Genomic DNA, 17,395 nt, shown 5'->3' on the forward strand with positions numbered 1-17,395 from the left:
AGCTGTGATGAGCTGTGAATGCTGGGGACCCAGGTGGGGTGGGGGTTATGTTGTCTGTCTCTGAAGACCGACGTGGCCACCTCAGCGCTTCCCCAGCCCAGCCCCTCAGGGAGCCCAGCTGTAGGGCTCTGACTCGCCAGGGAGGATTAGGCCTTAGCAGCAGTGCACAAATCGCTGTAAGCCTCTGCACGGAGGTGCTGCTTGGTCAGCAGCTGCCTCCTCCCCCTCCTTCCTCTTCCCACCTCCTCACTGGCTTCGCCCCACCTGGCTGTGTCACCAGGCTGTGAGGCCTTAGCCTGAGCCAAGAATGTCAATGGGGAAGATGGAAACGGGGACAGACTGACTTTCCTCCCCTTCCTTCTTCTCCTCCTGCCTCCCTTTCCTTCTTCCTCCTTTCTTTCCTCCCTCCCTCCCTCTTTCTGTCCTACCCAGTGTTTGCCAAACACCTCTATGCACCAGGCCCTGGGCTGGGTGCTGGGGACACTGAGATGAATCCTACCCAGTCCCTGCCCTCAAGGAGCTCCTGGTCTCAGGGGGCAGCAGGGAAAAACGAATAACCATGAGAGGTGGGAATTTGCTCCCAGCACCAGCGCTGTGGGGACCCAGCGGAGCAAGATGTGGACCAGGAGGGAACGTGGGAGACCCCCAGCTTCAGCAGGCGCTAACAGAGCCACGGCCCAAGGAGGGAGGGGCCAGCTGGTATGGAGGCACTGGAGGCGCTGGGGACCTGGGATGGCGTGGCCGGCAGGGACAGAGGGAGGACTAGGAGTCGGTCTCTGCCTGGCTGGCAGCCGGGGGCACTGATGGTTACAAGCAAGGGTGGAGCATCACCAGGTTCGCAGTTTAGGAAGCTATTCTGGAGTCTGGGTGGGGGAATGTCATGGAGTAAGCGCCTGCCCAGGTGAGAGCCCTGCGCAGTGGTGGCCTCTTTGCTGGGGCTCCTACCTGCCCTGAGGGCAGGGCTGGGACAATTGGAAGGTCACGTGGTATCTTCAGTGGGCAGCAACCTTGGAGAGGGGTCACCTGCCCACTGAGAGTCCCAAGAGGCTGCTGGCTTTGGTAGCCTTGCTGGGGATAGGTGGGGACATTCAGCTGGCTGAGAGCCAGGCCCACCTAAGGTCTGGCTTGGGGTTCTTTCTGGGCTACCCAGTCCCCATCCCCCGCTTCCTTGCTTTCTCCGTCTAAGAATGTGGGAACAATGTTGAGGAACTGGAGACAAGAGGTCAGGATCAAGTGCAGCCTGAATCACTTCCAAGTTGTGTGGCGTCTGGTAGCCACTCCTCTCTCTGGGCCCCAGTCTTCTCTTAGTGAAATGGGTACCTCAACATCCCTGTGGGGCCTTCCTCATAGTGTGCAGGGGTTGTCAGATCATCGGACAAAGACTGAACCTCAGTGTCAGAGACCTGAACCAGTGTCAGAGCTGGAGGGGACTCTTTTGTATGCACCAGGAAACTGAGCCTTGGAGAGAGGACTGGACATGGTCAAGACCCCCTCCAGGTCGGGACAGGAGAGCAGAACATAGGCTTATGTGCACCTGGGTGCTGTACCCAGGCTGTACCTGGCTGTGAGTTCTGTCTTGGCTCAATAAATATTTGTTGAATAAAAGAAAAGAGTGCATAGCTAAGCCTCAGTTTCATCATCTGTATAATGGGCATCCTTGGAGGCCGCTGAGGATGAAATAAGATGATACATGGAAAGTGCTTAGCACAGGGTCTGGCACTCAGCAAGCACTTGACTTAATGGGAACTACGGTCATTGTTTTTCTCAAGACTCAGGCCTCCAGAGCTCAGCTTCCCTACGGCAGCAGAACCTGGCACGGAATACCCTCATTTTTGTGTTATTCGGCTGAAAGGATGCCTGCTGGAGTCTCATCTGGGCCCCCTCTCGCCTCCCCCCGCCTCTAGCCGTAGACCATCTGATCTGTCACTGTGATTGACGCCTGCCTGTTGGGTGGCTGGGACTGTTTTCTCTCTCTCCCCCCCTTTTCCTCAGCCATATGCAAATGATTTCGGTTCAAGTAATGCGCTAATGGAAATCCTAACACATTAATAAATGTTTAGCAAGAGAGAGCATGCATGATCGTAAGTAATTAGACACTCAACGGAGGAGTTCTGTTGGCACAACTGTCTGGCTCCCTTTCTCCATCATCTCCAAAGAGAGATGCAGATGGAGGCAGGGAGATGGGGTGGGGCATGGGTTCAGCTCTGGCACTCACCACTGGCTGGCCTCTGCACCCGCTCCCCTCTTCACCCCTCCAATGAGGACCTTGGTTGCGATCTGCCCACTTCACAGGTGCCCTGTAAGGTACCACTAATCACGAAGGTGGTTTTCTACACCGTCTCTGATAGCCCATTTCTCTTGCTTCAAGACTTTGAATACAGCAGTTGCTTGCTCCCTCCCGGGCAGGTCGAGTGCAGGGTAAAGGAAGGGGCCTCAGGGATGGACAGATGAGGGGCTTCCCACCCAGAGCCAGGTGAGCTCCCTGGGCCCCAGCACCTCCACCTACCCCCATGGCTGTAGAACAGAAATCAACCCTTCCTCACAGGGCTGGTGGGAGAACTGGGACAACATGAGATGCCCTCTCCCTCCCCAGCTCCTATTTGCTACCCATCCATGCCCTTGAGCTCCAAATCAGACACTGTTCATGCTCAGGGGAAGGGACCGTAGTGGAACCTCAATTGGAACCCACTCGCTTTAGGAGCTGGAGGGAAGGAGAAAGCCTCAGGTTGGGTTTAGGCCTCTTTGCAGCTGGGAAAGGTGGTGGAGGCGGGGCCCTGGCCCAGGTGGGAAGTGGAGGACAGGCATGGACTCCAGACCCTCTGGGGAGGGGCCCTCCTTGCCATCTTCTTTGGAGCCAGGTATCTTATTTCTTGTCAAGAAGGAGCCCCGTTAAACCAAAATATGTAAGTAAATAGACCCCATACCCCTACTCGCTCCCATATTGCCACTTCGATTAGATTAAATTTTAAGAGAATGCAAACGTAATGTTCCGCTCAGATCAAATTAGAAACAGGTGCACTTTTGCATAAGGAAATTAAGTTGCAGACAATATGAAGATTTGCTAAAATGTGGACACTGATGAAAATAAGTAGCCCTTTTATTTGTAATTATTGAGGCAATCTGTTCCCAAAGTGTACATGTTAATGGTCTGACAGATCTGTGGACTCCAGCAGGCTGCCATGAACAACTCAGAGCCGTTCTGAAAGTACCAGATTTTTTTTCTTAGAAAATATATGTACATTCTCTTCTCCATCTCCTGGTGCTATTTACAAGGTACGAAATGCCATAAATAGGAATTCTGTGGATACACACGTCCCCTCCCTAAAATACAAGCTCCATTTGGGCAGAAGACACATTCTGACAGTTGAACTCTCTTCCTTCTACGCTGCCTACAAGGTGGCCCCGAGGGAGAAGGTGGTCCCTGCGGTGTCAGTCAGGGGCTGGGGTCGTCCACGCGCCTGCGGCAGTAGGGACAGCAGGTGTGCTGAAGCACCAGCAGCTCGTAGTCCTCCGAGTGGAACATCTGAGGAAAGAGCCGTGAGCGGGGGCTGCAGGCCTGTGGGCATCGGCCCTGAGCCTGGCCTGGACTGCTGCCCTTCCAAGCAGAGGTGGCTGGCTTCACAGTGAGTCAGGGCTAGCACACCAGATCCAGGACTCCTTTGTCCAAGGACTGGGAGTGGTGGGGGAGAAAGGTCTGAAGCCCTGTTTTCTAAATGAAGTTCAAAGGTGAATCACACTTGTCCAGCCCTCCAGGATTAAGGTCAGGTACAGAGAGCCCAGGGTCAGGGGCAAGTCTGCTCCAGACAGCACATGGGATGCAAGCGAGAGGAGGGAGGGCCTAAAGAAAGCTAAGCCTCTTCTCCCTGAACAGCCAAGGCCAAGGCTGCCCAGGGGTCACTTGTGCTCCTCCCAGATGCCCAGCCTCCCCAAGGGGACATTCGGGAAATGGAAAAGCAGAAAGAAGAAACCAGGAGCCAAAAAAAAAAAAAAAAGAAACCAGGAGCCTTGCATGAGCTGCAGGCAGTGGGTAGGGTACCTGGAAGCAGGAGGGGCACATGGTGATGGAGGCGTCGGGCAGGAGTGAACGGAAGTACTGCCACTGCAGGGGCGGGGGCCAGCGCTTGATGAGGACGTCCCGACGGCTCATGGAGCGCAGCACCGACCGGCTCACCACCACAGGCACGAACTCCGAGCCGCCCTGCTGCAGGGCAGGCGGGCGGGTGGGAAGCACAGGGCACCAGAGCCCTCCCTCAGCCACAGCGACAGGTTCATTTGGCTCACGGTCCCAGAATTTGGGCAAGTGGCCAGGGTAGATCCCAGAGCTTCCCCTGGCAGAGCATGTAGCCCGTTGGCCATCTCTGGTCACAAGCCCCCCACCGGGAAGCAAGTTCCTCCTCACACCAAGGAGCGTGTACAGAAGGGACCTGACACCGCCCTCCCAACAGACTCTGCTGGCCTCAGCAGCCCCTCACTCACGGGGGCACCCTTACCTCAAAACTCAGCTTTGCTGTGAATGGGTCATCTCCCATGGAGTCCATGGTCTCGTCCAGTCTCAGAGTCTGGGAATCTGGAGGGGTCTGGTCAAGGATAGAACCTGAGGCCACGCAGGAAAGAAGACTCGCCCTCCACCCAATGTGCTGACTCACAGGCACTCCATCCGGGCCTTGTGTGTCTCCCTATGGCTCTGGGGAAGGGTGGCAGGGTCCACAGGACAGGTCTCCAGATGGAGCAATTGAGGGAACACAGGCCAGGGAGCAGACAGGCCTGATCACAGAGGGTGGGGCCAAGCCCCAGTGCACAGGTGGGGAAGGAGGGAAAACAGCTCTGATGGGCTCTCCGCTGCCCCACACGGACCACTCTATGGTTCTCGTGGGCCTCCCATGTGTGGGAATAGAAATGATGGGCCAGTAAATTGGCAATTCCTGGGGAAACACCTGGGAGTTGCCAGGTGGTTTGCAGGCACTTGAGATGGCCTCACAGGTCATAGCTCATGGAGACGGGGGTGAGAGCTCCTGCAGATCCTGAGGCCAGCCAGGTTAGGCTGACAGTCCCTAGGGAGCTGCCACCTCTGCCAGACAGTGGTGGAAGAGCTGATGTGAGGGCAAGACCGTGGGACTCCCATGAGGAAGGCCCCCCGACCCCCGGGGACTGGAGGCTGTTGGGATGGGGTCAGGTACAGGACGTGGCTCCAGATGGCAGCAACAATCCAGCCTAAGCGTCTGTGTCTGTGTGTGTGTGTGTGTGTGTGTGTGTGTGTGTGTGTGTGTGTGTCTGTGTGCGTGCGTGCAGAGGACTGGCGTGTGGACATGTTTTCTGTCTCCCTTCTTCAGCTCCCTGGGTTTTCCTCTCCCTCTGCTCCTCAAAATGTGGTCTATGGGCCAGTGGCATTGGCATTACCTGGAAGCTGGTAGAAACGCAGGTTCCCAGCCCACCCAGACCTGCTGACCCAGCTGCATGTGCTAACAGGAGGAAGCGTGCAGAAGCCCTCCTCCCGTGTCCAGCAGGACAATCAATGAACACGGTCCTGGCCACAGCAAGAAGCTGAGGTGTGGCCTTTGGCCCAAGTTGTTCCAGCAAGGATGTGCCTGGGGGTTTTGGCTGACATGCTGTGAGGAGTGTCAACCCTTTCCGAGGGGTCACAAGGCTGATGGCATGCAGTGTCTGCACAGCTGATGGGGAGGGGTGGGTGCTGCCCAAGAATGACACCACCCAGAAGACAGCAGAGCCAAAAGGACAAGGCAGCCTCCTGCCAGTGCCAAGTGAGCACGTGGATCTGGCTAAGGGTCCACCTACGGCTCGGCTGCTTCACACTCTTTTGCTTGCTCAGCCTCTTTAGTCGTGCTCTCTGTGCCTTGTACATTAAAGGGACCTGACTAGAAGAGTTGGGGCCATGAATACAGAGGTCACATGCTATGTTAGTTGCCCCTCAGCTCTGTGTGGCCAGAAGCATGGACAGCGCCTTTTAGGAGCCAGGGATGGGTGGGGAGCCCTCCGGGGAATGAAGCACAGGTAAAGGCCAAGGTCCCGTCTCCTCATCCATGTGCCACTTCTGGACCTGTGGGCACGCGCTGTCCCATCCTGCACCTTTCACTCTGGCCAGCTTTGTCTATGTCTGGCCTGTGCCCCTGGCACCATGTGGGCCTCTCCAATTGCTCAGCGACTGCCTGCCGTGCCCTTGCCCCAGCTGGCCCAACCATCCTATCAGGCGTCCCGCCTCCCCCTCGCACCCAGGCCCTGTGCTCGGCTGGCACACATGCAGCCCCAGCCCGGTGCCAGGGTACTGTTGCTGGTGATCTCTTGCCATTTGTTCTCGTGCTTGTGTCTTGGCGCCTCCAGGTCAATGAGGGAGACGGCTTCTTCGTCAGTGATCCCTTCCTCCAGGTAGAACTCCACCAGGTGCAGCACCTCTGGAGGGCACAGGGTACGGGGATGGCAACCCGGTGGCAGCTAGGGGCTGCTTGCTCTTGCCGGGCAGCATGAGAGAAGGTGGGGGGATCACAGAGTCCTCCCCCCTCAGAAACAGGCTTTACTGAAAGCAACCACACGCAGCAGGGCCCCCTCCTGCCTGCACCATGTCTGGGGGCAGCGGGGAGTGGGGTGGGGGTGTGCATGTGTGTGGGGGGGTGAGAACTGGGAGCCTTAGCCCCTCCTTCTTCCCCCTAATAGCTGGATGGGCTCTCTCCAAGGGAAGAGGCAAGGCCTCTGCCCAACTACAGGAAGGGGCTTCTGACCCTATATCAACATAGGAGGAGCTGGGACTTGAGAACCCACCTCAGTCTCCCAGACCAAATGCCCACCCAGCGGCCTCTATTCCTGGAGCATTTACGTCATGCAGGAGCATTTACGTCATGCAAAGCCTCACACCAGCTTCTGAGGAGTGGATGCTTCCGGTTTGGGCAGCACTGTGGGTCCTGTCTCTGGGAACGCTGAATGACTGTGTGTCAGGCATGGTGGGTGTCACACTGCCCCCATTTTACAAATCAGGAGACATGTGTCCAATAAGCAGTGGAGTGAGCCCAGCCATCCAATGGTGCCCATCCATACGTGCCGGACTCACCGTAGGAAGAGGCGGAGAAGACGAAGGGCTGGCGGCAGTTGATGCAAACGTTGCCCAGGTTGTTTAGCAACGGGTTGTTGGTGGAACAGCGGTAGCACAAAGGCACCAGCTCCTGCAGAAAACACAAGCACCAGACTGGGCCTGGGTGCCCAGAGGAAAGGCCACCTGGGTGCGTGGGGAGGGGGCACTGGGCCTGGGGCTCTGTGCTCTGTGAAGCAGAGTAAGGTCCTACAGAGACGCTGGAGGCGTGTTACTTGGGGCTCGCTGTCACAGGCAGGGCTCAGCAGCACTGTTCTGGCAGGAATGACAATAACCATGGCCACATTTACTGGCCACTCACCATGCTCCAGGTGCTGTGCTGAGCACGTTACCTGCGCTGGCTCACACATCCTCACAGCCACCTGTGGGGAAGCTTTTATTTTGCACATCCCCATTTGACAGAGGAGAAAACCGAGGCTCAGAAGGACTGAGACACAGCCAGGAAAGGTGGAGCTGGGACCTGAAGTCATGTGTGTCTGATGCCAAATCTCTGCTCTGAGCTTGAAGAAGGGGACTGTGAAAGATAGTAGCTGGTTGTGTTAGAGGAAAGAAGGCTGGGGCACAGGCTGGGCTGCAGATACATGGGTTGGATTTACTGGACAGCAATAACCTGGTTCCAGAAAGAAGGTGGGCTAGGGCAGGGGCTCCTAGGATGAGGTGAAGGCAGGGCTACCTGGACATGGAGCTGTGGAGAGAGGCTAGGGGCAGAGCAGTGTGGGCTGGCCACAGCATGCACGGAGCCTTGGGAGGGCTAGGAAGCAAGGGAGGGCAGGGCTGTGGCACTCAGGGGGGCTGGGGGCTGCAGCCGGACCCCTAAGGGAGTTTCTGAGGGGTGCTGAGTAAAGACCAAAGGAGGCGGAGAGGGGAGAGTGGAAGGAGTTGGCAAATCACGGCTTAGGGAGGGGAGGGGGCACAGAGCCCTGAAAGCACAGCAGTCATCTTTCAAATGGAACTCAGGCCGGGCAAGAAAGCATCAGATGTCCAAAGAGGAGGTCGGAGAGAAGGAGAAGCCTCTAGCCCAAGGGGGCCATGCCCTCACCTCGCTGTCATGGAAGGGCTTGGAGCGGATGGTCAGGCTGCCCAGCTCGATGGACTTCTGGAACCTGGCGGGGATCTGCAGGCCCTGTAGCTTGTCATAGGCGTGCCGGGCCAGCTTGTAGGCACCCAGGGCCTTGCTTTGCTTGGCTAGAGTGAAGAGTGTGTTCCTGCCGATGACAGGGTTAAGGACAGCAAAGGCCACACGGGGCCCGAGAGCTGGCAATGCCCACCCTTGGCGTGAGCCTGTGCTGGAACACAGCCCGGGCGGGGGCCAGGAGGGCACGGGCAGGAGCCTGAGGACTGCTTTGTTCATTTGTGGGATGAGACTGTGTTTCTCGGATATCAATGCTCGGGGATTTTTTTCAGAGATAAAGACAATGCAGTTTCCATTAATATTTTAACCTTGTCTAGGTTGTCTAGGCCTGCTGATGGCTCATCTTGTACCCTGACCAGGACAAAATGACTCTCCCCACCTAGCCCAGCCTGCCAGCTAGGCCCTAGAATGCCCGGCACAAGTGCCCTCCTGCTCCAGCTCTGTCAGATAGAGCCTGGTCCCAGACTGCCTGGGGAGCCGCCCTGAGGTCTGGCTCCCAGAGCACATCTCTCTGCCTGCACTTCCCCAAGAGTCACAGCAAATTCTAAGTGTCAGCCTCGTCTGCTGAGGCCTTCCTCGGAGCTCCTCCGTCTGAGGCTCACAAGCCTTTGTGTTCAATCTCAGGTCACCTCAAATGCTGGCTGTGCCCAGGCCCGGCCTGCCCTTCCTCCCCACCCCACCTGTGAATGCCCTTCTCCACTTCCCCCTGGCAAGCCTCAGCTAACCACTGAGGCCCAAGTCCCATGCCTCCACCCCATTTTCCTGCCCGAGGTTCCTGCTCCCCACACCCCCAGTGGGGAGGTGAGTTTCCTTGTCTGTATCTCCACTCTGACTCCTCAAAGTCAAGGACTGTGTCAGGAGCCATTTCCAGGTCCCCAGCAGACAGCATAGGGTGAAGTTCAGTACAGGGGTTCAATCAAATTCTGCTGACTTGAATGGAACTTGCTGGAAAGGTTAGGTGCAGGTGCTAAGACCCCAGCAGGTGTGGTCAATGAAGGCATGGCTTGATTTGGGGGTTTCCCCTGAAATGTAAATGATGGGCCTGGAAAAAGAAAATGGCCTGGGACCTTTTTCCTTACTGAAAGAAGGTCAGGATGGGGCTGGGAAGGGGCTGAGTGAATATTGAGATTTAGAAGAGAACGGAATAATTATGACCTGTATGATTTGGGGGACCTTAAAGATTTGTCATTTCCTGGTAGTTTTTGGCAGCACAGGCCCGCAGCCCCTTCTCAGCTGACAGTCCCTCTGTGGCCTTCACCAACAAGAGAAGGAGAGGCCACTGTCCATCCAGGCTAGCTGCCTAGGGCAGGCTTCATCTCCTCCCGCATACCATATTCACTTCACCTCCGTGCCCTCCCATGAGCTGGGTACGTTGCTGGAATATCTACTCTACCATCTTCCTGGTTACCTCAGCCTGCAGGATGGCTGCCAGCACGTCAAGGCACCCTTCTCGGCCATGGCCCCAGCCTTAGCTGCATCCCGCCCTTGAACACAGCACACATCCCACTGAACCCAGCCCTGACACTTGTCACCTCCCCCCTCAAACGGCAGCTTTGTCACCTACTGCCTGGCCAGGTGCTTGGGCAGAAAAAATGCCCCCGACCCGCCTCTCCAGGGACGATTCCAAGCCCAAAGGCCTGGTGCTTCCTCCATTTCAGTCACGCCCCCATTTGTGGGTTCCGGGAGAGCTTGGGCAGTGTGTTGGCCGGGGACCCAGTGCTGGGTCTAGCCCAGAGAGCCCTGAAAACCAATCTTCTCTTGGCACTAGCCCCTTGGCCTTCCTGGCTGGGCCTCTTCTACAGCAAACAGCAGCAGCGGGTAAGCTCTCTCTCTTCCCTGAGGGCTGCTGGAGAAAGGGAAGGTTCTGCCAGCAAAGTGCTCTGGAAAGAACTTCTCGGGGCCATTAGACAGAGGGGTGGGACAGAGAGCGGGGGTAAGAGAGAGGATACACTTTAGAGATGCCCAAGGGGGTGTCCTTGGTCAGGCTGTGCAGCAGGAACCTGGAGATGTTGAAGAGGGTTTCGGGAAGATGGAAACTGAACGGCTCCTCCTGCAGCGAGAAAAGCAAACAGGAACTGAATTCTTCAACTGAGCCGCAGCCGGGCCAGCCCGGAAGGCAGACACCAATAATTCCAAGATACTTCAGTAAAGGAGCAGATCTGCTTAATGAGCACCTACTGTACACAGGGTGCTTGATAGCCACTGTCTCACGTGGTCTTTAACACAGTCCTATGAGGGATACATTTTCATCCTCACTGTCCTGATGGGCAAACACATCATCTGCCCAAATCATGCGGCTGGAAAGAGGCAGAGCTGGGACTCAAACCCAGGTCCGGTTCCAAAGCCCAAGCATGTCTGTCTTCTGAGTGGCACTGCTTTTGGGGTTCGTAATGATTCCATTTCCATGAGCTCAAGTCGTCCCCAATTAGCTCTAAAAGAGAAGTCCTCTGTGCAATTTAGGACATGACCACATTATAAATGTGTGTTTAATGGGAGGCAGTTAACCCTTCAGAGCATGAAATCGCACACCTCTTCTCTGCTCTCCAACTGCAGCTTGCCCATTCGATGCCCACCAAACAAGCACATGCAGTGGAGCCCCTCAGCGCTCATCCCTGTGCCCAGCCCCTGGCACAGGCCCTAATTGCACAGGCGCTCAACATGTGTTAGCAGAATGAATAGGTCTTCTGTACCTCGAGGCTGCCAGAAGATCCGCACAGCAGACCACAGGGAATTTTCTATCTGAAAGGGTCCATTAAAGGTTAAGAATACTGTTTTGAAGTAATCCGGCACAATGTGTGCAAACTGAGACTGCTTTAGATGACAATGCTTAAATCAGGCCAGCTACATCCCCCCCCCCCCCCCCCCAGCACTTACATGGTAATAAACTGACATTTCCTGAAAGGTCTTACTAGACCAATCCTCCTCACCGAGCCACCAGGACCTAGGCCTTAACTGGTCTAAATTCACTAGGACTCGCTTTACATTACACTTCAGTTCAGAGCCCAGCATTCTCTCTTTAGTTCTCACTTATATGTCTATAGCCTCTGTTAGTTCCAAGAACCCAAGAAAACCTGAGACTGTATCCTTTTCTGGGTGACAGCCAGAGAGAAGCCTACCTCTGGTTACACTGTACTAGCTGTGGAAGCTAAGAAATGTCCCAGAAAGAACAGGGCGGGGGGAGGAGGTTGAACACCTCAGGATGAACACCTGTCCTCTGGGAAAGAAGCCATGCTCTCAGGAAAACTCGGCTGCTTTCCATTCTAGTCTAATCTGAATCCTAGCTGCTCTGCTGGGCCCTGAGGCCAAACCCTAAAATACCACCCACCTGCAGGCCTTTGCACATGATGTGACCTCTGTCAGGAATGTCCTTCCTTCTCCTCTTCACTTGCCCCATTCTTACTTACCTCCATGCTCTTGGCTTACGGGTCACCTCCTCCAGGAAGTCTTCTTAGGCCTCTAAGCTTTTCTTTGAGGGAACTGTACTGCAACTGCTTGTTATTAGACTAGGAACTCCTCAGGGGCAGGGACAATGTCTTGTTCACCACTGTGTCCTGTCACACAGCAGGAATTTGTTGAATAAAGGAATGGCCCAAAGAATCCTTTCTAGAATGAACAGCCATGGCTACCACGTAGTGTGAAGCTGTCACAAGCTCAACAGTTGCACGTAGGTCCTGGAGCAGAGCTCAGGTGTTACAGAGAGGAGACCTACCCACAAAGCCCACATCCCCAGGTGTAAAGGAGAAAGAATGAGGAGAGAAAGAGCTGGGCTCCAGTGTGACTCAGGCAAGTCGAGAGTGAGCTGGGGCCGACTTTCAAGACTAAGTTGAGTTTGGGGTCTTTTTTGGGGGGTGGCTTCTTTCCAGGTGAGCTAAGGGGCCCTGAAAGGACTGTAAGGGAAGATGAGGTCCCTTGAGACCACTGACCCTAGTGTGGGTGAGAGATGAGACGCAGGCTTGATGGGTGGCTCAGGCAGAGCCTATCAGAGGAGTCTTTCTTGCCAGACTTTCCCCAGAGATGAACAATGTGCTGAGAGTTCAGCACAAATGAGGGGCAAAGAGGTGCCCAGGTGGAAGGCCGGGCCTTCGAGATGGTCCAAGAACTGTAAATTGCTCAACCTGGGAGAGCAGACCAATGGAAACCTCTTTTGGAGCCTCTGTACCGGGCAGTAGGAGAAGCTGACGTTCACCTAGGGTCACTCTGTGCCAGGCACTCTTTCAAGTGCTTTTCTAATATTAACTCATTTAGTCCTCACAACGACCCCATAAAGTAGGCACTGTTATTACCCCCAATTTTATAGAGAAGGAAGCAGCAGCACAGAGGAAAGTAAACGACTTGCCGAAGGTCACACAGTGGGGCTGGGTGTTAGGCCAGGTAGGAACCTTCTCAAAGTTAGAGGGGAGCGGCAGAGCGAGACTAAAAGCACAGGCTATGGAGCCAGGCTGTCTGGGTTCAAGTCCTGGCTCTCCTACTTACTAGCTGTGGGCTGTCTCTGTCCAGCACCTCAGTTTCCTCATCTCTAAAATGGGGATGATACTATGTACTTCACAGTGTGGCTGAAAAGCTTTGATTTAGTTAATACAATGAAGCCCTCAGCACGTTGCCTCGTATGTAGTAAGTGTTCACTAAAGGTTGGTTATTGATATTATCCTCCAGGCTGATCAGCACAGGATAAGCTCACATTGTAGAAGCTTAATCAACACTTAGAAGCTTAATCAATATTTGTTAAGTGACTGAGGATACACAAAATGAGGAAGCTGATGACGATCTGTCACCTATCCCCCACAGGAAGGAGGTAGATTTAAAATGGCTTAATCAAAAGAATCAAGGAGTAACTAAAAAGAACTATTTGGGCCTCCGGAGATCAAGCCAACACTCCTGTTTTATAGAGAAGGAAACTAAGGGCCAGAGAGAGGAAGTAAATTGCTCAACGTCACACAGCAAGCCAGTGGCAGGGCCAGGGAGGGACCTCAGGTCTTTGCTTACAGCTGGGACTTTACCCATCTAGGAGAGAGAGCCCCACAGAATGTCCTGATCATTTCAGAGGCAGCCCTTTGTCTGACTAACCCAGAGTTGGCCTGAGTCCCCCAAACCGGAAACAAGCAACTAGAAAGACCCACCCATTCTAGCTCTGACTTGCTAATTCAGAAGCTCACAGCTTGCTACATGTCAAACAAGTAGCTAATCAAAGAAAATCAAATTTTGTCTCCCAGGAGGAGAGCAGGATTTCTCGGCAGGTCACCCTGCCCAGTGGGTTTACTTTCCATCCAGAGGTCTGCTTGCTGCTCTTTAACATGTCAGTGCGCCTAGTTTGGTAAGCGGCTCCCCCGCCAGGCAGCCGTCTCCTGGCCACCTTACCGTGCACCGCTGGATGGCATGGTAGCCGTGGTACAGCTCCGCCAAGTGCTGGAAGTGGTGGAACTTGCTAAGCATCACATCCTTCTGGGCAGGATCTGTGGTGTGCAGTGGGAAGGCAGGAGGGCAGGAGGGAGAAGACAAGTCAAACTGTGTCTAGAAGGAAGGGCTAGGGAACGGCACTCTTGCTGGTGCCAGTTCTCCCTCTACACCAGACCTACGCTGGGGAGAGTGGCAAAGGGGTGCAGTGAATGGCAAAGGTGCTGTGTTTAGGAGCTGGGGCCGTCCCAAGACAAGCAAAGTCTCAGCTTGGCAGAAAACATGGTCCGGGAAAGTCTGAGGATATTTCCTGCAGGTTCTCCCAGACCCCACACTACACCCTACAAGGTCATTCCACTGGGAGAACACCAGCTGGGGCAAGAAGGTGACCACTGGGACCCAGGGCTACCAGAGAAGCCTGGCGGGGAGTGTGGGCAGGCGTTGACTTTATTCATGCTCACCTCAAGCCTCTTTCTGCTGTGCTATTCCTTATCAAAAGCAGACCATTGGCCAAAACAAAAATGCCATCCTACACCTGGACTTGACATTTATCAAACTATAACCATGGCTTCTGTGAGGCTCACAGCATACTTAGGAAGGAAGCAGGGTAAGATTAACCCCCCCCCCCCCCCCCCCATGCTACAGACAGGGACGTAGAGTTTGGGAAGGAACTGTGACTTGTTCCAAGTCACCTAGCTGCCTCCAATTCCAGTGTTTTCCCATTCCTGCACGTTGGCCTTGGTTAAATAAGGACATCCCCTGTCCCCGCCACCTCTTCCAGAACTCCCTCAGAGCATCATGGGAAGTCTTGTGAAAGAAAGCAACTTTGAAACTATTTTCCTCCTGGAATGAGTGAGAATCTGGAGTGTGTTATTTGTAAAGTGATCTCTTTTTCATCTCTTCATTACATATATTTTTTTAAAACCAGAGCTCACTCAGGTCCAGTTATGGGCTCCCAGGTAGCAGGGGATCGGTATGTTCTGAATTAGCAACACAGGGCAGGACTTCCCATCTGCAATCCCAGGAGGGCCCTCATCCCATCCTGTAGCTTACGGGCAAACGGGCAAACGGGAAAAAGATGACACACCAGATTACGCCTCTTCAAGGCAGGGTTTCGGACAATACACCCCATAAACAAGCCCAGGGCTTTAATTAAAACGTCCCAGCTTTCTCGATGTTTATCTTGGTGCCAGAGAGGGCCTGGCTGGTGTTTACTTACCTTGAGCGATATCGAGGCACTGCATGGACAGCATCCAGTAATAACAGGCAGCATCATTAAATCTGCTCTCGACCACGGCGTTGTGTGTGAGCTGCTCCAGCACCCTGACCGCTTCCCCCTGCCGCCCAGCCTTGTGGAACGCTGGGGGGGCACAAAAGCACACGCAGTTGGGGGAGTTGGAGGGACTCCTGCGGGGCTCGCAAGGGGCTGCTTGCTGGAGACGTAGGACACTCGTCAGACCATCTGTGGCAGTTCGTTGCTGGGATGCGCCTCTCAGGCCGAAGGCTATAAATAACTGAGGCTATGTCCTGAAAAAACTACAGTGAGATATGCTCCTTTTTGGCTGGGAAAAGGCAACCGACTTTGGAAAGGCACGGCAGCCAGGAAAACCTGAGGGACCAAACTGCAGGGCAAAGTCTGAGGACGAAACTGTTGCTCTTTATCAGTGAGGTTTTGCCCCTGCCCCACTCCAGGGCAAAGCCTTGTGACTTCTGAGGTGACATGACACGATCTGACTTTTTAAGTTGTGCTCTGCGAGGTGGAGGTAAAGTGGCATGCCCGAGGTCACAGAACTGAGCCCAACTCAAGTCCTCAATCGGTCAACTGAGTTATTTTGATGACAATCTTGAAAAAATTTTGGCTTCGCTCTAGCAACCAAACATTTGTGAAAACAAGCAAAGAAATAATCTCTCAATCATTCCTACACCCATTTAAGAGAAATTTCCTATACCTACTATGTGCCAGACCCTTGGGTCATTGGGAGCTGCCAGGGAAGCACTTCCAGCTGTGACATTTGCCCACATGTGATCATCCAGCTTAGATCCAAATCTTCAGCTTTAGAGAAGGAAAAGGTCTGGCCTTTGTTCCACTCTCATCTCCAATCTCTTGTCTGAGTACCAAGTTACTATGGCGATAGATTCTTGGAAGGGCAGACACAGACAGATGGATAGGTTGATATGTTTTGCCCAAACATGCAGCTACTTCAACAACTGGGTGCTCTGGAAATGCTGAAGCAGTAGAGAACACGCTGTCCTTCAAAGGGGGCTTTTAGCTGAGGAACTCCGACAGGGAGACGTTTGTTCCAAAATGTGTCTGGAGTGGCAACCGCTACCATACCACATGTAAATGAGATGCTATGGAATATGACGCACCCAACTTCAATTAGAAGAATTCCTAAAGAGGTAGCAAAACCTAGCAGAAGAGTCAGGTTCCCTAGCCAGACACATCCTGGTCCAATTCGGGCTGTGTCACTCTCTGGCTTTGTGTCTCTGCAGGGCTGCTGCAGAGATTTAAGATTAACTACACACAGATAAGGGCCCAGCCAGTGCCTGACACAGAGAAGGCAGTCACATTTTGAAATTATTATTACCAGTTAAAGCTCTATACTCCCTTTCACTCCTCTTTCAGAAACTGCCAAACCTGGTGAGCGGCCCACTTTACCAGGGGAAATGCCAAGGAGCAGAGGACACCCCATTTATCTGAGCCAGAAAGAGAATCCAAGTTTCTATTCGTGGTAGAGGAAAGTGGCAGGTGAGACAGCGCTAGACTCTGTAGGAGTCCTCTCATTTTGTCCTCACCCCGCCTTGGCTCAAATTCCCTCTCTGCCACTTCCTTGCTGTGGGACTTCAGGCAAATCCCTTTTCCTCTTCCAACGTCAGTGTTCTCATCTACAAAATGGTACCTCCATCACAGGGCTGTTGTGAGGATTAAATGGAAAGACAGATTCGTGTGCATGGTACTTTGCTCAGAGAGGAGATAGGACCTGCCTGAGGTCCTGAGGCAGGTGAGTCATGGACCCAGGTGTGTCCGACTCCAAAGCCTACGTTCTTTCCACTACGTTCCTTCCCAGGTTTCACTGCTAAACACATCGCGTCCCCAGATAAAGTCATGCTTCTTAGGGCCTACAATGGGAGGGGCTCGGCAGCCTTCCTGGAATGTGTATCTGGGCAGGCCCTTCAGCGTGGTGCCAGTCTGCGTGGCCTACCTTTCTGGGCTTCCTCAAAACGATCGTTCTCGGCTAGCCACTGAGCGTAGGGCACGTAGATGTCATCCTTAAACTCGGGATGCTTCTCGCCCAGAGCAAAGGCCTGGAGGAAGGAGCAAATGCATTCGTAATAAAGCAGCCCCCGTAGCCCCCATGAAAACACGGCACTTGGCTGAATCCATTAGGGATGTCATATTTTGCCAGCCTGACAACTCAGAGGGGGAGAGTGCCTCCCCTCCACCACCCCCAGAAACGCAAAAACAAATCAGCTCTTTGAAAACAAAAGGCAATTAACAGCAATATGCAAGCAACTGGATTCACTACACAACACAGTCTGTTTCTGGACCATAGAAGCGGCACAGAATCGGAAACATTTTATTTTGAGGGTTTGCGTGGGCTCCTGTGGCGCTGCAAACAGATTTCTTTTAATTGCAGGCGACACCTAAGGAAACAGAACTGACATTATCATCATCCTGTGTATTAGCTGTCAAAGATGACGGTGGATTGGTGCTGTATGGGACCCAGCGACTGCTTATCTAAGCCCCAGAACCACCTGTCAGGCCAGGAGAATCG

General features: G+C 53.9%; 1 protein-coding gene across 4 annotated transcripts in view; it reads right to left on the reverse strand.

Annotated features, from left to right (window-relative positions):
- Window positions 1–3,079: 3,079 nt before the first annotated feature.
- IFT122 (intraflagellar transport 122) overlaps window positions 3,080–17,395 on the reverse strand; it is a 65,046-nt gene continuing 50,730 nt past the window's right edge. For 2 of the 4 annotated variants that reach the window (XM_019746757.3, XM_019746774.3), the window contains 10 exons: window positions 16,823–16,925; window positions 14,839–14,979; window positions 13,584–13,678; window positions 10,178–10,278; window positions 8,136–8,301; window positions 7,058–7,169; window positions 6,282–6,407; window positions 4,491–4,567; window positions 4,037–4,201; window positions 3,080–3,523 (listed from right to left, as the gene is read on the reverse strand). In XM_019746757.3, the coding sequence (XP_019602316.2) occupies window positions 3,434–3,523; window positions 4,037–4,201; window positions 4,491–4,567; window positions 6,282–6,407; window positions 7,058–7,169; window positions 8,136–8,301; window positions 10,178–10,278; window positions 13,584–13,678; window positions 14,839–14,979; window positions 16,823–16,925 (1,176 nt within the window). In that variant the 3' untranslated portion in view covers window positions 3,080–3,433. The remainder of the gene's footprint in view (window positions 3,524–4,036; window positions 4,202–4,490; window positions 4,568–6,281; window positions 6,408–7,057; window positions 7,170–8,135; window positions 8,302–10,177; window positions 10,279–13,583; window positions 13,679–14,838; window positions 14,980–16,822; window positions 16,926–17,395) is intronic. The other 2 variants (XM_019746766.3, XM_074312959.2) reach the window with 2 other exon arrangements.

Source organism: Rhinolophus sinicus, chromosome 5 (genome assembly GCF_057876585.1).
Source record: "Rhinolophus sinicus isolate RSI-liver-muscle chromosome 5, RSI-T2T, whole genome shotgun sequence".
NCBI classification, from domain to species: Eukaryota; Metazoa; Chordata; class Mammalia; order Chiroptera; family Rhinolophidae; genus Rhinolophus; species Rhinolophus sinicus.